Source organism: Molothrus aeneus, chromosome 11 (genome assembly GCF_037042795.1).
Source record: "Molothrus aeneus isolate 106 chromosome 11, BPBGC_Maene_1.0, whole genome shotgun sequence".
Lineage (NCBI taxonomy): Eukaryota > Metazoa > Chordata > Aves > Passeriformes > Icteridae > Molothrus > Molothrus aeneus.
In genome coordinates, this window is record NC_089656.1 from 13740989 (window position 1) to 13757568 (window position 16580).

At 50.5% G+C, this 16580-nt stretch overlaps 1 protein-coding gene and 1 non-coding gene across 2 annotated transcripts in view; both read right to left on the reverse strand.

Annotated features, from left to right (window-relative positions):
• VAC14 (VAC14 component of PIKFYVE complex) overlaps window positions 1-16580 on the reverse strand; it is a 59495-nt gene that overhangs the window by 38139 nt on the left and 4776 nt on the right. Inside the window, exons 4-12 of the mRNA XM_066557454.1 lie at window positions 15834-15896; window positions 14783-14890; window positions 13892-14001; window positions 12842-12948; window positions 11712-11846; window positions 11291-11443; window positions 9207-9261; window positions 2678-2822; window positions 2325-2390 (exon numbers count right to left, since the gene is read on the reverse strand). Coding sequence (XP_066413551.1) covers window positions 2325-2390; window positions 2678-2822; window positions 9207-9261; window positions 11291-11443; window positions 11712-11846; window positions 12842-12948; window positions 13892-14001; window positions 14783-14890; window positions 15834-15896 — 942 coding nt within the window. The remainder of the gene's footprint in view (window positions 1-2324; window positions 2391-2677; window positions 2823-9206; window positions 9262-11290; window positions 11444-11711; window positions 11847-12841; window positions 12949-13891; window positions 14002-14782; window positions 14891-15833; window positions 15897-16580) is intronic.
• Window positions 10225-10295, reverse strand: TRNAG-GCC (transfer RNA glycine (anticodon GCC)). The gene has a single exon. It is a non-coding gene; the product is annotated as a tRNA-Gly (tRNA).

Genomic DNA, 16580 nt, shown 5'->3' on the forward strand with positions numbered 1-16580 from the left:
GCTCCAACTTCTCTGTGCTGCCTTTGTGAATCTTAACGAGGTCTCTTGACCATTTCTTTACAGGCACAGGAGAATTGGGTAGGAAGGGGAATAGGAGAGATGGCAGAGATGACTCAGGACACTGCAGATGCATCATGAGTTACTGGCCCCTGTTCAGCACAGTGGAGGTGGTGCAACACCCTGTGCTACTTGAATGACAAAAACAGGGGTGAGAACTTAAGGGGCATGGATCTGGCTCCATCCAGCATGAGTTTTCCTTTGCTTTGAGCTTGATTATTTATGACAATGCAGAGAGAGACTGAGAGCAACTCAGCAAGACAAGACCTTAAAAATAAGGCGCCTGAGTACAGTCTTTCAGTCTGATGCACAGACTAGCACTGACCTCTGAAGCCAGATTATCCTTTGGTGATGAGCTGGTAACAAACAACTGCTCCAGGGCACATCAGCAGAATGACAGGTAGCCTCCAAAGTGTGTACAGGAGCGAGGAGAACTCTAGGCACTACAGAAGGATGTTCAACCTTGCTGGGATTAAAGATGATACTTACACTGCTGCTGAGCAGGTTCCCTTGGGGAGGGCAGCATCACAGGACAAAGCACAAAAACCCTCTGAGGATGAGTGTACACCTCGTGCTACACCGCACAATGTGCACAGCCCTATCTGGAAAGTGGAGAGAGATGCTTCCTCATCAGAGCTGATCTTTAGCTCACACAGGCCCCCATGCTGACCAGGTGTTATCCAGGAGCTTCTGGGAAGGGGTCACAGCCTGCAGGTGACTTGGGACAGAAATACTGCACTGGCTAAGCAAGCACCCCATATCCTCCTTCCTAACAGGCACTGACATAGCAGGTCAGTTAGCTCAGAGTGTCCTCATCATTCCCAAAAATGTCCAGCTCAAAACCTCCCTACTATTTCAGTCATTTCAATTTCCTCTGCAGAAAGCAGCAAATCTGGTTGACAGCCAGCTGAGTGGTGGTGTTTAATGGATTGACTCGTCTATGGATTTCCTTACAGAAAAAAAAAAAGCCACCTCCAAACATTTAAATAAATAGAAGCCAGGATTAAATAAATCAGCTTAAAATTACTTTTGAGCCATTCCCAGTTATGTCACATGGAGGAAATGCACCACCAGGGTCCTTTCTTCACTGTTTTTTTCAAATATTAATAAGCAGTGTAATTGCAACATGACTCACAGAGATCTCCTGCCAAGCTGGAGAGACTATCTGCAAGATGCAGGCTTTCTAGAGCATTGCAAAGGCAGATGTGTGCTTGGGGACTCTTTTGGAAAGGTCTGCATTGTAAGCAGCAGGGGATGGAAAATGGCCAGGGAGTTGCTTGCCTTTGCAAGTCATTCCCTTGCTTGCTCATTCCCTTCCCTCCTCTCTTAACAACCCCCTCACACATGGGATTTATTGCAGGATTGGGGTTTGGTGCTCTGACCATGTAATGCACAGAACAGCACGTGATTTTTATTCCATGAGGAAGGTCTGGGATGAGAAACCAGCCAGGATCATTTGTAGTTCTGGGCAAGAGGATCCAGCTGATGATGGAGGCTCTACCAGTGCCTGGGCCAGCAGTGGGCCATGCTGCTGGCCTCCCACCCAAGCACTGAAATGCTCAAGGGAACAACTTAGAGGGGGATAAGACAACACCGCCACCAAAACTGAGATGACTGGAACCAGAGAAGAAGGGTGAAGAAGCAAGACAAGGAAGCAGGAAAATGGTGCAGAACCTTAGGAGGTGGAAGATGAAGAGCTCAACAGCAGAGCAAGCTGACTCAGGTTGCTGCCTGATTATCTCTGCTCTCTACCAAGCTGAGTGGTTCCCAACCAGCCTGATGCCACTGGGCATCTACTGCAGCAATGCTGCTTTGCTGTCCAAGCAGTGAGTGCTGCTTAAATGCCTCATGAATATGGATTTGGCACTGCCAGCTTGGACACAATCCCCCTTGCATCTTTACAGAGGTTGTTGCAAAGCACCTGAACTCCCACTCAACAAGGTTCTTACCATGACCCTAGTCCCATGGGTGATGCCCCATCTGCCTTCCCAGGCAGGCAAAAAAGATTGTTAGGAGCTGCTTTGAATGGTCAAATCTCAGAGATGGAGAACAATGTTCATACATCAGAGAACCCCCAAGACAGCAGGGTTTTCAGCTGGGCAAGTACTTGCAGGCTCTGCATTGGGTCTTCTTCAGTTTGGCCAACTTGGTAAAACCCCTCAGTGCCAACATTGGCCAAGCCTCACAAAATACCTCAGTGCCACCAAAACCCCAAAGGCCAGCTAGATGTGGAGACGGTAAGTTTCCAGGATTTTTGCAGCACCTACCTCATCTGACTCATCTGAGAGGGTCCGCAGCAAGATGGGGAAGAGGCTGTCGGTGTGTCGGAACATCTGGAAGCACAAGGATGGGTGGCATCAGTCCTACAGGCCTGGTCATGCCCAGCCACAGGACACTTGCCCTGAGGGAGGCTGCCAAGAGCTTCACCAGCACTTTCCATCTGAGCTGGAGAGCTCTTCTTCCTCAAGCTATGGGGTACCTGGCAGCCAAAGCCTTCTCAGAAAAGGCAGGTGGACACATTTGCAAAACTACCAAGACAATGACAATTTGCACTGCTCTCAAGGCAATGGGACAGGCTGGGAGCTGACAAACTCAGTCGAATGCTGAGTCCCCAACTTACCTTTCGAGGAGTCTTGATGTACAAGTGGTAAAGCCATTTCAGGACTGCAATTCTGGTCATCATCCCAATGGATGTATCACTAAGGTGGTAGTCCAGCACCTGAACTATTCCATCCAGGTTCAGGGTCACCTGTATCCTCTCACAGCTGCATGGAAAGAAAAGAGGCTGGTTCAGTGTTACATCCAACTCATTCCTCCCATGTCTACAACACTCCAGAGGCTGCATCAAACACCTTAGCTCAAACCCTCACTACATGAGGTTGCTAGTACAGCCAGGCCCTGAACATTTCCAGAAATGGGCCATCCACAACTTCTCTGTGAAAACCATGCCACTGCCTCACCATCCTGTGAGTAAAGAGTTTATTCCTAACATTTAACCTAAATCTCTCCTAGTTCAAAACTGTTCCCCCTTGTCCTATCTACCTAAGTAAACAGCCACTCTCCTTTTGTGTAATGCTTTGGAAGCAACAGAAATCTCTGGTGCTTTGAGTGTGACCACTTTTCCCAAAGCAGCTGGTACCTACACATAGAAAGGCACCACTCTAAATGAAAACAGTATCATGGCTGTATGAGAAACTGGTCCATAGTGCACTTGCCAGATTTGGGGTTCAAAGATTAGAGATCCATAAAATACACTCGGAATCCACCTCAAGGCTGGCCAGCTCAAACATTTTGAGAGAACATTAACCCACTGCACTCAGCTCCAACCTGATGAAGGCATCCAGGTTCCACTGATCCCAGTGGATTTGTGCTGAGAACTGCAGATGGTGCCCTGTCTGGCAGTGAGTTTGGGATGCAGCTCTCTGCTACAACCCTGCCTTGACACCTTCATCTTCCTTCCCAAAAGCCATCCCAAAAGATCAGGATAATCCTTCATAATAAACAAGAGATGAGAGGAAGTAACTTGCTTAGTTCACCAGGACATTGTCTCTGTTAGAAATGGACAGCTGCTGCAGACTCTTAGCTCTTGGCCCCCTGTTTTTCTCCCTAATAGCTGGGACTTGCATTGGGACAGGTGATCCCAACACAGAAATTGTCATGATACAGCATTTTTATGTCCTGATTGTGATCCTGAAATCTACCTGATGGTTTCCCACCTCCTTGACAGCAAGAATATGAGAAGCATCTGCCACAGGAGACTCTTTTAAGGAGAGATAATGGTTAGAACCAAGATGGTTGGAGAAGACCACCAAGGGGAGGCTGCACTCAAGAGCCATGTCACACCTCTGGTACCCAAAGTACTGAATGATTCAAGGCTGGACCAGGCTCTTGCTGATTTTTCCAGCCTGCACAGAGCTGCCATGCATCTTGTTTGATAAGAAATCCTAAGGGGCAGATTTCTCACGGTATAATTTGCAAGTAGAGCTGTGGCTTAATAGGATTTGATCTTCCCCAGGACACACGTTGTAAGGGCAAGATGAGGAGGCTGCAGCCCCTCAGAGCCCTGCAGGGATCTGACTGCTTGATCTGCCTCACATAACAGATGCTGGGGGCTGCAAATTGCATTTCACTTTGATGTTGAAAACAACAGCTGAGGGCGAAATGCTCAGACACACGGAACTGAAGGGAAGGAGGGACCAGAGCATGAGGAGTTTGGGAGAGATGTCCAAGGGAGCAGCATCCCAGTTCACTTCAGCCAGCCTGAATGAACACTGTATTTGGTTTTCCTACAAAACCATCTCCTGTGGCAGTTGCATAGCCTGCCATGCTCCCAGTACAGGCTTCAGATGGAAGAGGAGAATGAAACCCTGACCCAGTAACACCTCCACACCAAATATACACAATGCCTGCACACGATGGGGAAAAAGAAACCTCAGGGTAATGCATGTTTTCAGAAGCAAGAGGCCAAAAGGACAGCACAGAGAATTGGTGCCTGAAGCTGGGCAGTTTGGAGGTGGCTTTGACGCTGTCACATCCCACCAGCTCCACGCTGCTGTGAGATAAGTGGGCAGGATGCAGGGTGCCATGGGTTGCCAAAGCACTGCTGTCTGCTGATGCTTGACTTCTAACAGCACAGTAGAGATGACTTCTACAAGCAATTTCCAATCTGGTTTGTGCCAAAATCACTCATGAAAACCCCTCCTCCATCACTGCTCTTGATGCAGTATGTGGGGAGAAATCCTGGGTGGCTCAACCCAAAACCCACCTGAGTGGACCCCAGAGGTGGCTGGGAGCATCAGGCTGGCCTGGAGCCAGGCAGCCCCCAGCCACACTGTGTACCACTGCCCTGTGGCTCTGCTGGGCTCAGCTCCCACTAGGAGGGATTCCAGCTGGGAAAAGCTCCTCACCAGCTAACCTCTGTCCACAGCTGCTCAGATAAACCTTTTAGGGGGGTTGCTGGGGGAGAAGCAGCTCCTTTACTCAGCACAAATCCAAGGCCCCACCATGAAAGGAGAGAGGTCTGATGAACATGGGAAACAGCTAAAAACCCCTCACCAATCCTCTGGGATAGAGTGGCACCAGACCGTCATGGGCTACCCCGCTTTGCAGGGGTTATGGCAGCAGCTGAGCGCTGCTGCAGCTCCAGAACTGGGCTGGCAGCTCAGCCTGGCTCTCCCTAATCCCCAGGCAGAGGGAGCAGCAGTAATGGCATTGCATCCATGTGATCCCCTGGGCCTGCCTCGCCGCTCCCAGCGCCGGCATCTGCGGCAGGGCAGATGTCAGATGCAATCACTTCCATCTAACCCACTACCCCAGATTCTCCTCCCGAGGATGAGCCTGGCCCTGGCACCGCCCCCGCTGCTCGCCTGTGACAGTGAGAACAGCTTTTAGGGCAAACTGAGCAATGATGGGGGCTGTGCCAGGCTCTCACCTCTGAACACTGGGAGTCTTTGCTCAAGCTCAGTGGCGGGGCAGAAGACCCATCCCACAGCACATCCCCCCATTTCAGAAAGCACCTTCAGCATGGGGACTGAGCTTACTTTCCCACTACATTCAACCCACAGCAATGTTTTTCACTCCATGTCCTTTATCAATGCATTTTCTCACTTCTCCCCTTTCTTCAAGGGCTTCTGCTTTCTCTCTTCTCAGCAGTCACCTTTTCTCTGCCAATGTCTGAGCTGTCATCTTTCTCCTGGCCTCCTGCCTGGTCCAGCTGCTTTCCTGACCCCATTTTCAGACAAGGTTAAGGTCCAGGCCAGGATCTAGCCTTTAGGCAAGCCCAGCAAAATGGCCTTGCCAAGGGTGGAAATATCCAGGTTCTTTCACTGTGGTCCAAGTCACAAGGGCAGCTCCCATACAGGCTGGCAGCTGTGCTGCTCAACGCGCTCAAGCCAGTGGCCAGGAGATAAATAGCTCCTCTCTGCTATTGGTCCCACAAGCTGTCACTTTCTTGTCCTTCATTGTTCTCATTTCAGTGCTCTTGGCTTCCTTCTGCTTACTGCAGTTTCCAAGATCTCCCAGGGAAGTGATGAGGCCAAGGTCTAGGCAGAGGCATCCAGTCCAACAAGCTGGAGATCACTGTGACAAGGGCTGGGGCAGCGTGCCTGGGGTTCCCCTCCAGCTCACTCACCCAAGCATAAAGTGGGAGCAGCAAAGGGAAGTCATCTCCTCACTCCAGGCTGGAGAGAAGGGCCAGAAAGAGCCACTACGGACCTAAAAACTGTGCAAAACAAGCTGCTGGAGAATGGATTCCAAGGCAGGCTTGGTGCCTTAGCTCAAAGCAAGCCATCATGCTGTTTTCAGCCAACCATCCCCTGGGTGCTGCAGAACACCCAACACCATTCCTATCTCCACCAAAGTATTCCCACCTCCATGAGCTCCCCAGACACACCTTCAAGGTGCATCAGGCTCTGGGCATGGGGGTACAGCAACTTCCAGCATGAGACAAGCAGCAGCTATTTTAGCTTTGTAGGAAGCACTAACTACCACATTTAAAAGCCTGGTTTAATTGCAGGCTTGGGCAGTTCAGCCACGTGGCAGCCACTTGCCCCTTCTGCAGAGCAACACACAACTTTACATGTCCATGTGTTGCTCACCACCACCTAATGCAAGAAGACTTCCTTGCCCCAGGAGGTATCACAAAGGCTCTTCTTGGAGATTTCATGTCCCTTATCTAGTTTGGTGAGGGACTGTGATCCCATCAACTTTGTCCCAACATGCAGACAGCCTAACACTGAAAGCTTCCAGCTGTGCCCGACCCTCTGCCCAGTAGTACCATCAGGAAGTTGTCTCAAACTGTCCAGGTTTTGTTTTGAAACACCAATGCAGTTACAAGAGCCTAAAAAGCACTTTCCAGCTGTTTAGGTCCACTGACGCAGAACAGACATCTGGATCTTCTCCTGTGGCAGCTCAGACCAACGGAAGGAAGCCCGGGCTCTGCTCCAGCAGCCATGCTTCCACCTCCCCTTCCTGATCCAGGCTCACACCAGCTAACACAGCAGCAGCATGCTCAGCCAGGCCATGAGAAGGATCCAGTGCCTTTGAAACGTGGTTCTGGTCCACTTCCAGTGACACTTTTTGCAGAAGCTAGAAGTGGGGCCCCCCATCTGGACGGGGAACCCCAAAACCCCTCCAGCCCTGCATAGTCAGGCTCTCCCAGCAGCCCCAGATTCTGTCTTGGCACAGACACAGTCTCCATCTCCTAGTGGATGCCACCAGGAAACTCCCCCCAAGTAAAGCTGGCCAATACTTGGGAAGAATTTTTAGACACATTTTAGGAGCAAAGGGATTGCGTGTGTCAGTTTGTGGCCACAGGAATGTGCCCAGCCATCCATGTGTTGAGCAGTCAGGCCTTGTCATCTTCTTGGATGCCATCTTCCCAGAACATGGCCCTCTGCAGACGCCAGGCCATGATCTCCTCTGCCCCCATTGACCAAGGTCCTCTCTTCCCTGCTGCAGCAGCACTGTCCCTCTGCAGCCAGCTGGGGAGGGCAGGGGAAGGGGGCGTGAGAGCCGCATGCCTGGCGCTCGGCCATGCTCCCTCACTTGATCGCTGGGGGAGGGGGGGAAAGAACAAAAACAGAAGCAGAGTGACTTCATCTTAAAAGGCAGCTGCAACTTCCTCTGTTTGCAGGCTTTCCAGCTTTTCCCAGCAACACAACGGCTTCCTGCAGTCCTGCCTTGACACCCAGTGGGCATTCAGAGTGCGGCAGCTGCCGCTCTCTGGTGTGAATTATGGCTGCTGAGGGCCACGGGTGCCAGCTCCCGCCTTCCTCCAGCTCCAGCCAAGCCAGACAGCCTGAGCAATGCATGGAGCACCAGGCAGATGTCCAGGGCTCCCGTCAGCCGTGTACAGCCCTCCCCCAATCCCATGTCAGTCCCCCACAAGAGATGCAGCGGTGAAAATTATTTGGGTGCCAACACTGGATCAGCGGAGAGGTCACACAGGGCAGGTAACCCCAGGGTGAAGCCTAGAGTCTCCTGTTGAAAAGGGCAAAGGAAGGCTCATGAAAAAGTCCCTCTGCAAAACCAGGTCTATGGAGGGTCTTGCCTTCTGTCCCAGATGGTTTTTCCTGGTGGTTGAGTTGCTGACAGAACATTTCAGCTCGAGCAGCTGTTCTCCTTCCGGCTCTCAGTGACACTGGGACAAGCCATCCCAGCTCTCCCTGCTTCTGACCCTCTTCAATTTTCATTCCCTCTCTCCCTCATGTACAAGATCTTCAGCACAGAGCCATGGCTATCACTTATCCTCCTCACTCAATGCCTCTTCTTTTTCTTTCCCCACCTAGCTCCCCATTTCAGCCTTATGCACATCTACTTCTGCACTTGCTAAACTTCAAGGGTTGAGCAGGGCCAGGACACACCAACCACAAAAAAGCCAGGGAAAATAATTTAACCACCATAAACCAACATTCAGGTGCCAATGAAATGACCTGTACTTCCAAGAGAGAAAGAAATTAAGGGCATCATTAAGACCATGGAGTAGCTGGGCTGTGCAGAAATGCAAAAAAGGAACAGAGAGTACAGACAATCAACTTGAAAAGCTGATGCTTGCACTGCTCTAGGATGTATTGTGATGGGCATCACACTGGTAGGATGCAGCTAAAGCAAGGCAATCCTATTTTGGGGATCACAACAACAAATAAAAATAAGCATCAGCACAATTAAAGTGTTGGAAATCACTGCCTCTGAGTAAAGGAACTGCAGGCAGCAGGAGGAAAGGAAACCTATTAGAACAGATGGATTTGTCCCCCAGTTCAGATAGCTGGATGGGAAGAAAGGTATTTGCAGGAGAGGTCGTGCTGGGCAGGGCTGAAAAATGCCACAAAAGGCTGGCAGGAGGCTAAGAGCTGTGCAGCCCTAGGTCCAGCCCCATAGACCTGGGCTGTGGTAGGCTGCCAAGACAGCAGCATGGAACAGGGTCAGTCTCTTCAGGGAAAAAACACCTCAGTTCATCATACAGTCAAGACATTTTGGTGCAAGTACATCAGAGAGAAGCAGTCAGTTCCTAGAGCATCCCCAGTCATCCACCCTACTGGGACCCAAGAGACCCCAACTGCCTCCCAGCCCAGCCCCTGTCAGTCACTGTCTGTACCCCAAGAAGCCTTCCCTTCTTCTCAAGTCCCTCTGAAGCAACAAACAGACCCCACCTGGTTACTGTGAAGACACCGCTGTTGCTGGAGTCACCAGATGCATCCAGAGAACCTGGGGGTAGAAAAATAGGAGACACAGCTAGTAGGGTGATGGGGAAGGTAGACAGCAGGACTGGGAGGCTGGAGAGCTGCACAACCTTCTGCAAAGACATCAGCAGTCATTGAAGGTCCAGGGAGCCAAGGGATTCCTTCTGCCTGCAGTGAGAATTTCACTCTCCTTGTCAAGCCCTTCCCTGCTGCCAGACAAGCTAGTACAGAACTCCACTTACCCAGCAAAATACAGATGGGCACAACTTCAGACCACTGCCCCAAAATGAGTCCTCTCCTCTATAGGAGAGACCCAGACACATCCTGCTGATGGTTTCAACCATTCTCAAAGAAGTAGCTCAGAACTGCAGAGCTGCCTTTGACTCTCTTGATTTCAATTCCTAAACATACCACATGCATAGAGAAGCTAGAATCCAACTCAGGACATCTCCACTTGGCCATAGCCTGACTCCAGGTCAAAGCCAAGTGACTCAAGCAGCTTTCCAACCTCTGCTCCATGCTAAAACTGGGTGTCACAAGCACGGTGACAAAGCATTACAAGATGAACTTGACTCTTTGTGCCCCCTTGTGCCAACAGCCTCTACTCACACAAGCAACATCAGCACATCAGCACACCCAAGGAACAGAGCTGAGTTTCTCATAGAAAGGCATCAGAATTTTATCTGATCCTGACTTCTTCAAGGTGCAATTTGATACCAGAGGGGCTGAAAATTAAGCAATTAAGCTTTCTGTTGATATTTTAAAGGTCTTCTGTGATAGATTTTAATACAAGAAATACAATACCACCATGCTAAGGCAGTAAATTTTTCTGCTTTATCTCTTCTAGTAAAAAAAACTGTACAGAGGTAGGCAATGAAAGCTTTTGAACTTTTACTGAAGACTAAGATGCTTACTTAGACTGATATTTTGATGTGCCTGGGTCCACGTTACAGATAAAAACCAAAAAAAATAGGAGGAAAAGACATATTGCATTGGCCGGGAATCGAACCCGGGCCTCCCGCGTGGCAGGCGAGAATTCTACCACTGAACCACCAATGCTGTCCTGAGAACACTTCCCGGCGCCTGCGGTGTTCCCCTGCCATCCCAACTGCTGCCCACGCCCCCACTGCCACCGCACCCTGCCCCGGCAGCTCCCGGCTTCCCCGCCTTCCACTGCTGCTGTCGGACAAGGAAATCCTCCAGTCTTCATCCCATCCTCCTGCTCCCTCTCACGGCAGGATTTTCCCAAAGCCACTGGTGGGTGTGTTACAGGAGAGCACTGGGCTGAAGGCACAGCTTTAGAAGAACTCAGATGAGCCCTCGAGATTTAAACATTAACACAGATTTCACACACCTGGACAACAAAGATGTGTTGTGCCAGAAGAAATGTTTAGTTATGCCAAGACCACAGCATCCAAGGGATGTTGGAAGGCTAACACCACTGCTGCTCCCAAGCACTGATTCGTGGGCACCACTTAGTTTCTTTCACTTGAACCCCCCTTCAGGTCTCCCATCCCATTTGCAAAATTTTGCCTTTTATGTTCTGGAAATTTTAGGACTGGGACAATACCTGCAAGATGGTCTGGAGAGCACCATGAATCTGGAACTGATCCAAAATTCTTCTCCTTTCTGTTCTCTACCCTTCCCCACCACACACATCCTCCTCCATGAATGTGTTGATGCTCTCCCAGGACTAACACAGCCCTCTGAGCTCTTCTTTGGGTCATGATGCCTGCTCCCAAACTAAAAATAATCTTTTTCAGGTCAACTTGGTGACTAAGTTGAAGGGGAGCATGGTGAGAGGATGGGGATGCTGACCAGGGCATGCAGCACCACCTGGGCTCCAGGTCAGACCAATGACCCTCTCATTCAGCCTACAACAAATGTGTCTGTCTCACCAGAGGAACATCTGTGCAACATGGTTCCAAATAAAGCACAGATATCCCATGTACTCTGAACTGCTTCAGGACACCAAACCAACTCAAGAACTTCTCTTGAGAACATTCCCTTGATCTTCCTTATACCTCTACTGGCCCAGACCAACTGGGACTCACCAGCAGTCACTGTCTCTGGCCTGGACAGGGACTCCTCTGAGGTGGGCTCTGCTGGTATGGTCATTGATGGCTTGGCCTCATCCATTTCATCATCCTCTGGAATGACCAGCTTCATCAGGCTCTGGTTGCACACGTTTGCCACCTCCTTGATGTCTGAGTGAAGGCAGTGTAAGGAACATGCAGTCCCACACGTGGGCAGGTGCCGGCCATGGAGAAGCCACTGCAGCCCCATCAGAGCTGCCCCAGCCCAGCTACTGCAAGCCCCCTCACATCCAAAGGGCCAGTGTGGGTGTTAGCACTTGGTGGGAGAACTTTTTCTGGACCTGCACCCCAAGGGCAGGAAGCAGGCAGTGGAACAGGCGCTTCCCTGTGGGTTGCTGCAGCAGGAATGGAAGGGGAGCAGTCTGAGCTACAAGGATACTCTTCTTGCGATCGTCGTAGGACAGACACGGCAGGACGGCCGTCAGGATCCCTGAGGAGTACGGCAGCATCACCCGGCCAGCCAGCTGGATGAACTCCCTCATCCAGCACATGGCTGTCAGCTGGATCAGGTCATCTGGAAGACATGAGACAAGCAAAGGTGAGGGAAAGGGCAGCACTGGCTCCACAGGCCAAGGACCACCTGCAAGCAAGGAGCTGCCTCTGCTCCATCCCAAGAGAAGCTCATCTAAGACAATTTAGTTCCAGAGATCAGTAAGACCTGAACTTCCAGTGAGCTTGAGATGAAATACAATCAATAGGTTTCAGTTAACCCAGCTCAACCCATAATGCAGGTTTCCTCATTTACAAGTATTCTGTCAAGCTTACCAATGCATAAGGATATTTCTTCAGTCACACCTACTGCAGCTGTGTTTCTGGGTCTAGCATCATTCCTAGAGGTGGGGTTTTAACAACCTCCCTAAATTCTGGAAAAGGCACCACTGCTATGGCACTCCACTGATGCAAGGCCAGATTTTAAGCTTAAACAGTGTAAATTCATTGGGAGTTAGTTTAATCAAGAGCAATCAATCTAAGTCTATCTATACCTTTCTATCTCCCAGAAAACCCACTCCCATTCAGCAACATTTAAAGAGTGCAATGGGCAAAACCTGGGAACAAGATCCTTCTCAGGAAACACATCCAGCTGCAACTGTAACCCTCTGCCTACACAGCAGACCCAAGGGAGGTACAGTGCAGCACTGGCACAGAGCCCACACTCGTCCTTAACACTCTGACCTATGCACCAAGGGCCACCAGAGATTACAGTAAGACCTTAGGGAGATCCTCCCAGAAGTGCTGGATATCCACAGGTGCCAAATATTTTTTAGGCCCCTCCATTTTGGAGGATGCCAGATCTGTGTTCTGGCTGGGGAATCTGCAGTACAAAAGCAGTTGTGCCAACTACAGGAGAGCTGCCTGTTCCCTCCTTCCAGCAGGATTTCCATGAACAGCGACAAAAAAAAGGTGAGCAGCTAAGCTGATGCACAGCCTGCTGGAAAACTCCTGGCTTGAATCTATAGTTGGCACCACAAACCAGGAGGCTGGTGCTACTGCCTGGTCCTGTGCACTCACCTGCTGCCTGGCAGTGGATCACCAGGATATTGGCCATTTCTGCAAACTTCACACTGGAGGGATTCTTCTTGATCTCCTTGAGGAATTCCCCAAGAGCCACCTCACACCTGTGGAGAGGCAGAGCAGCTGGTCAGTGCCCGATCACCTTAGAGCAATTAGGGAGAGCTTATGGAGACTGTCTTCTCCAGGTGCACATGGAGGGATGCTGGTGGCATGGCAGAAGTGTCTTTGCAGAGAGGCAGGGGCAGGAAAGATGAGGCTGACAAGCTCACCCTGCCCCACAGCAGAGACTGCACACATGGGCAAGGACAGAGGTGATGGCAGCACAGAGCCCCCCACAGCCACCCAGGTTCTGTGAATATGGAGGTGCCTAAGATGAGGAGCAGTGGGGCAGGTGGTGCCCAAAGCTTTCAGTGCTTGTTCCTTGACATGTGGATGCTGGGAAAAAAGAGATAGGGAGAATCTAGAAAGGCACTGCAGCAGGATAGACCCAGGCCAGTCTCACCACTTACTTATGCCCTACAAAACCAATCCAGTCACTCTCTCCTAGCACAAAGTGCCAAGATTCTTTGACTTCCCTGAGAACATGCAGACATTCCTGCGCTGCAAAATGTCTCTGTCTTGGGACCAGCACTGTATCTGTGGAGCAAGCTCCCAATCCTTGCTTCTCTTCTCCAGCCAGGAGATACTGGGATGGAGCTCTGCCTTGCCAAGAAAGTTTCTCATGCTGCAAGTTTCTTCAGAGAGTTCATGCCCATCCCAGAACCACACATGAGACTATGGACTTGAAGTCAGGTGCTGGGAAGGCAACAACTCAACCAAGCCAAAACAGTTTGTCCCCCAGTACAGAGTATGGCATCCTCCACGACCATGAGACAGGGGAGACCCCTGCCAAGGACACTTTGATCCACTGCCCAAGCCAATTTGTCTCTCACTACACACATAGAGCTTCACTGCAGTTACACGCAAGAGCTGGAAATCAATAGAGAAAGTGATGGGTGAACAGCAAACATGACACAGTCCTTGCAACCAGCCAGCATCCACACTCACATCTTCCGTATCTCCTTGCTGTTGTCTCCCAGGATCTGGAAGAGTCCATCTAGGATTTCTGGAAGGTAATCCAAGAGGTTGATATCAGGCACAGACTCTAAGACCAGGATCTAGATCAGAGAGGAATACAAAAGAAGAGGAGAGTTTTCAAGACGCTGACTAACATCACCAGCCCAAATCTGGCAGGATACTGAGGAATTCAGACACTGAGCTGTGTGGGATAGGGGGAAGGAAAAGAGGGCACTGTGGAGTTGCCCATCTTGGGAAGCAGCTGAACTAGCACAGCAAGCAAGCAATCAGCCTGCAGCAGTGCTGCATTTCCAATCACAGTTCTGCTAAACAAAGCAGGGATCAGGAATGACTGCCAAGACACATCCAGGCAGACCTGGGGTGGCAGCAGTACCACTGAGAGGGGGAGTACAGGGGAACACATTTCCCCAGACCTCAGCTAAGCACCAAGAGCTCCTGCTTTGCACAGAAAGGAGAAAGCAAGTGGAGATCCCTTGCCTCCTGGAGAGCAACATCTCTCCATCACCTCTGCATGATGGAAAGCAGCCTAGCACTATCCCTTGGGAGACTGTAACCTCTACAGCACAGTATGTCCATCTATACAAGCAACACTTTGAGTGTACTTTCTAACTTGGTGTGCCATGTCCTGAACAGGCTGGCAGAAGTGTCATGTCCCTGCCACTGCAACAACAAGGTGACAGGGAGTGGGTCTTTTAAAGAATCAGGCAAAAAAACTCTGCTGACTTAAAACCCTGCCCAAATAAATCCAGGTGCCTTAGTTCACATATTGCCATGGATATATTGCCTGGACATGGGAAGCTGATGGGACACAATGTCCTGGAGTTCAGAGTGGCAGGCACACACAGCACCCCGTGCACCTACCCAGGATATGATGAACTGGCGGGCGTACTGGTTGTTGGAGTAAATCCTCTCACGCAGCAGTGGGATGAAGCCCACCAGGTCAAACTGGTTGCTCTCTGTCACGATATCCTGCAGAGCCCAAGCAGAGGGTGTCAGAATGACTGCCAGCATGCAGCAACCTTAACCCAGTCTTTTTAAGCCACATGACAGGAAAAAGATGACAAGCATGAGTCTGCAGGTCAGGAGACCTGGGGAGAAGGAATCATGCAATCCCCCTCAGGCAGAGACTAATGCTGAGCACGACCCAGACAGGGATGCTCCTGCCTGCTGTGTGCCAGCCTGGCAGAACAGGAAGATGGGAAGCTTCTCTAATTCATGCCTCAATGCTGTGCTGCACACATGAGCAAGCACTTCTGATGCAGCCACGTGGATGGTGTGGGAGAGTCCCCTGACTTCCCTTTACAGCTCTTTCCACATGCTTGGTAGATTTTGCTGCATGCCAAGTCCCTGGCCTTGGTGCAGTGGAGCAGATCTCCCAACAGGAAGGTTTGCAGCAGCAGACTGGTGTGATAACAAGGAGCAAGGGCAAGGCCTGGCAGGAAGCTGCTCACCTCTGAACAGCAGCAGAAAAGTAAATGGGAGGTCTATGACAGTAAAAGCCCATCAGCAGGCAGAACAGGAACGGGAACCAAGCCCACACCCTGAAGTAGTAACAGAAGCTCCACTCACATCATGACTCCCTCAGGCAAGGGAGAGAGAGCAGAGGAACAGCCTTCCCACTGCCTGGCACAGCACTGCAACCCTCAGACTCAAACCTTGCTTCCACCAGCCCTCACGAGCTGAATGCACACATGGCTCTGTGTTAACCCACCAGCCCCTCCACCCAGCTGCCTGAGAAGGCCACCTGAGCCTTGATCGAAGAGGCTGCAGTCAGCGACAGAAAAAAATGTTTTTACAGCAGCCACAGGACTGCAGTGGGATGGCTTTAGCAGCTGCAGCCTTGGGGACTGACATGTTTCCAGCTAGGACATGGCACCAGCTTGCACCAAGGACTCTTGGAGAGCAAAAATACCTTGAGGAGCCGATCAAGGAGCTCAGAGCCACTTTTGACATTTGGGTCAGGATCAGCAGCCAGCTGTGAAAGACAGAAATAAAGAAACATTGCAACAGTGGGTCCCAGGCCTGCCCCCTGCTCTGCAGCACAGCTCCCAGTAGGCTCACAGGACTGTTACTCTCCTTTGACAATACAAGGAGAGACATACAGAAGTCCCTTTATCTCCAACTTCTTATTAGGCACCAAAAAATTCTCCTGAGAGACTTCTCCCCTAAGGGGGAGATCAAGCACACATCACCTCCCCAAGCTATGCAAGTTTTCATGGGCCAGCAGTCACACTCTCAAAGAACAGAGAAATGCAGGTTACCATGAAAATCTGCAAAGCCAGACACACACAGACAAAGTTTTGACACTACAGACCCAACAAAGCCAAAGTGCTGCAGAGCCACTTTGCCTGCAGCAGCTCTCTCAGGCTCATTTTCTAATACCATTCAACAAGGAGCAGGAGAATACATCCTGGAGGTGAGGACAGACAACAAGGTATCTTACAGTCAACTTCATACCCACAGTATCAGTGGCTACTGTGTAGAAACTGCTCATTTTGCTGATCCTTGTGGGTCCCTTCCAACTCAGAATATTCTGTGATTCTGTCCTTCAGACCTGTCTGGGTCAAAGTAAACCAGTTTGCTTGGAAAGAAAACCTTGCACAACTTGGTTTGACTTGGAGATGATGACGACTAGTCCTCAAAAAGTACACGGGGGTTA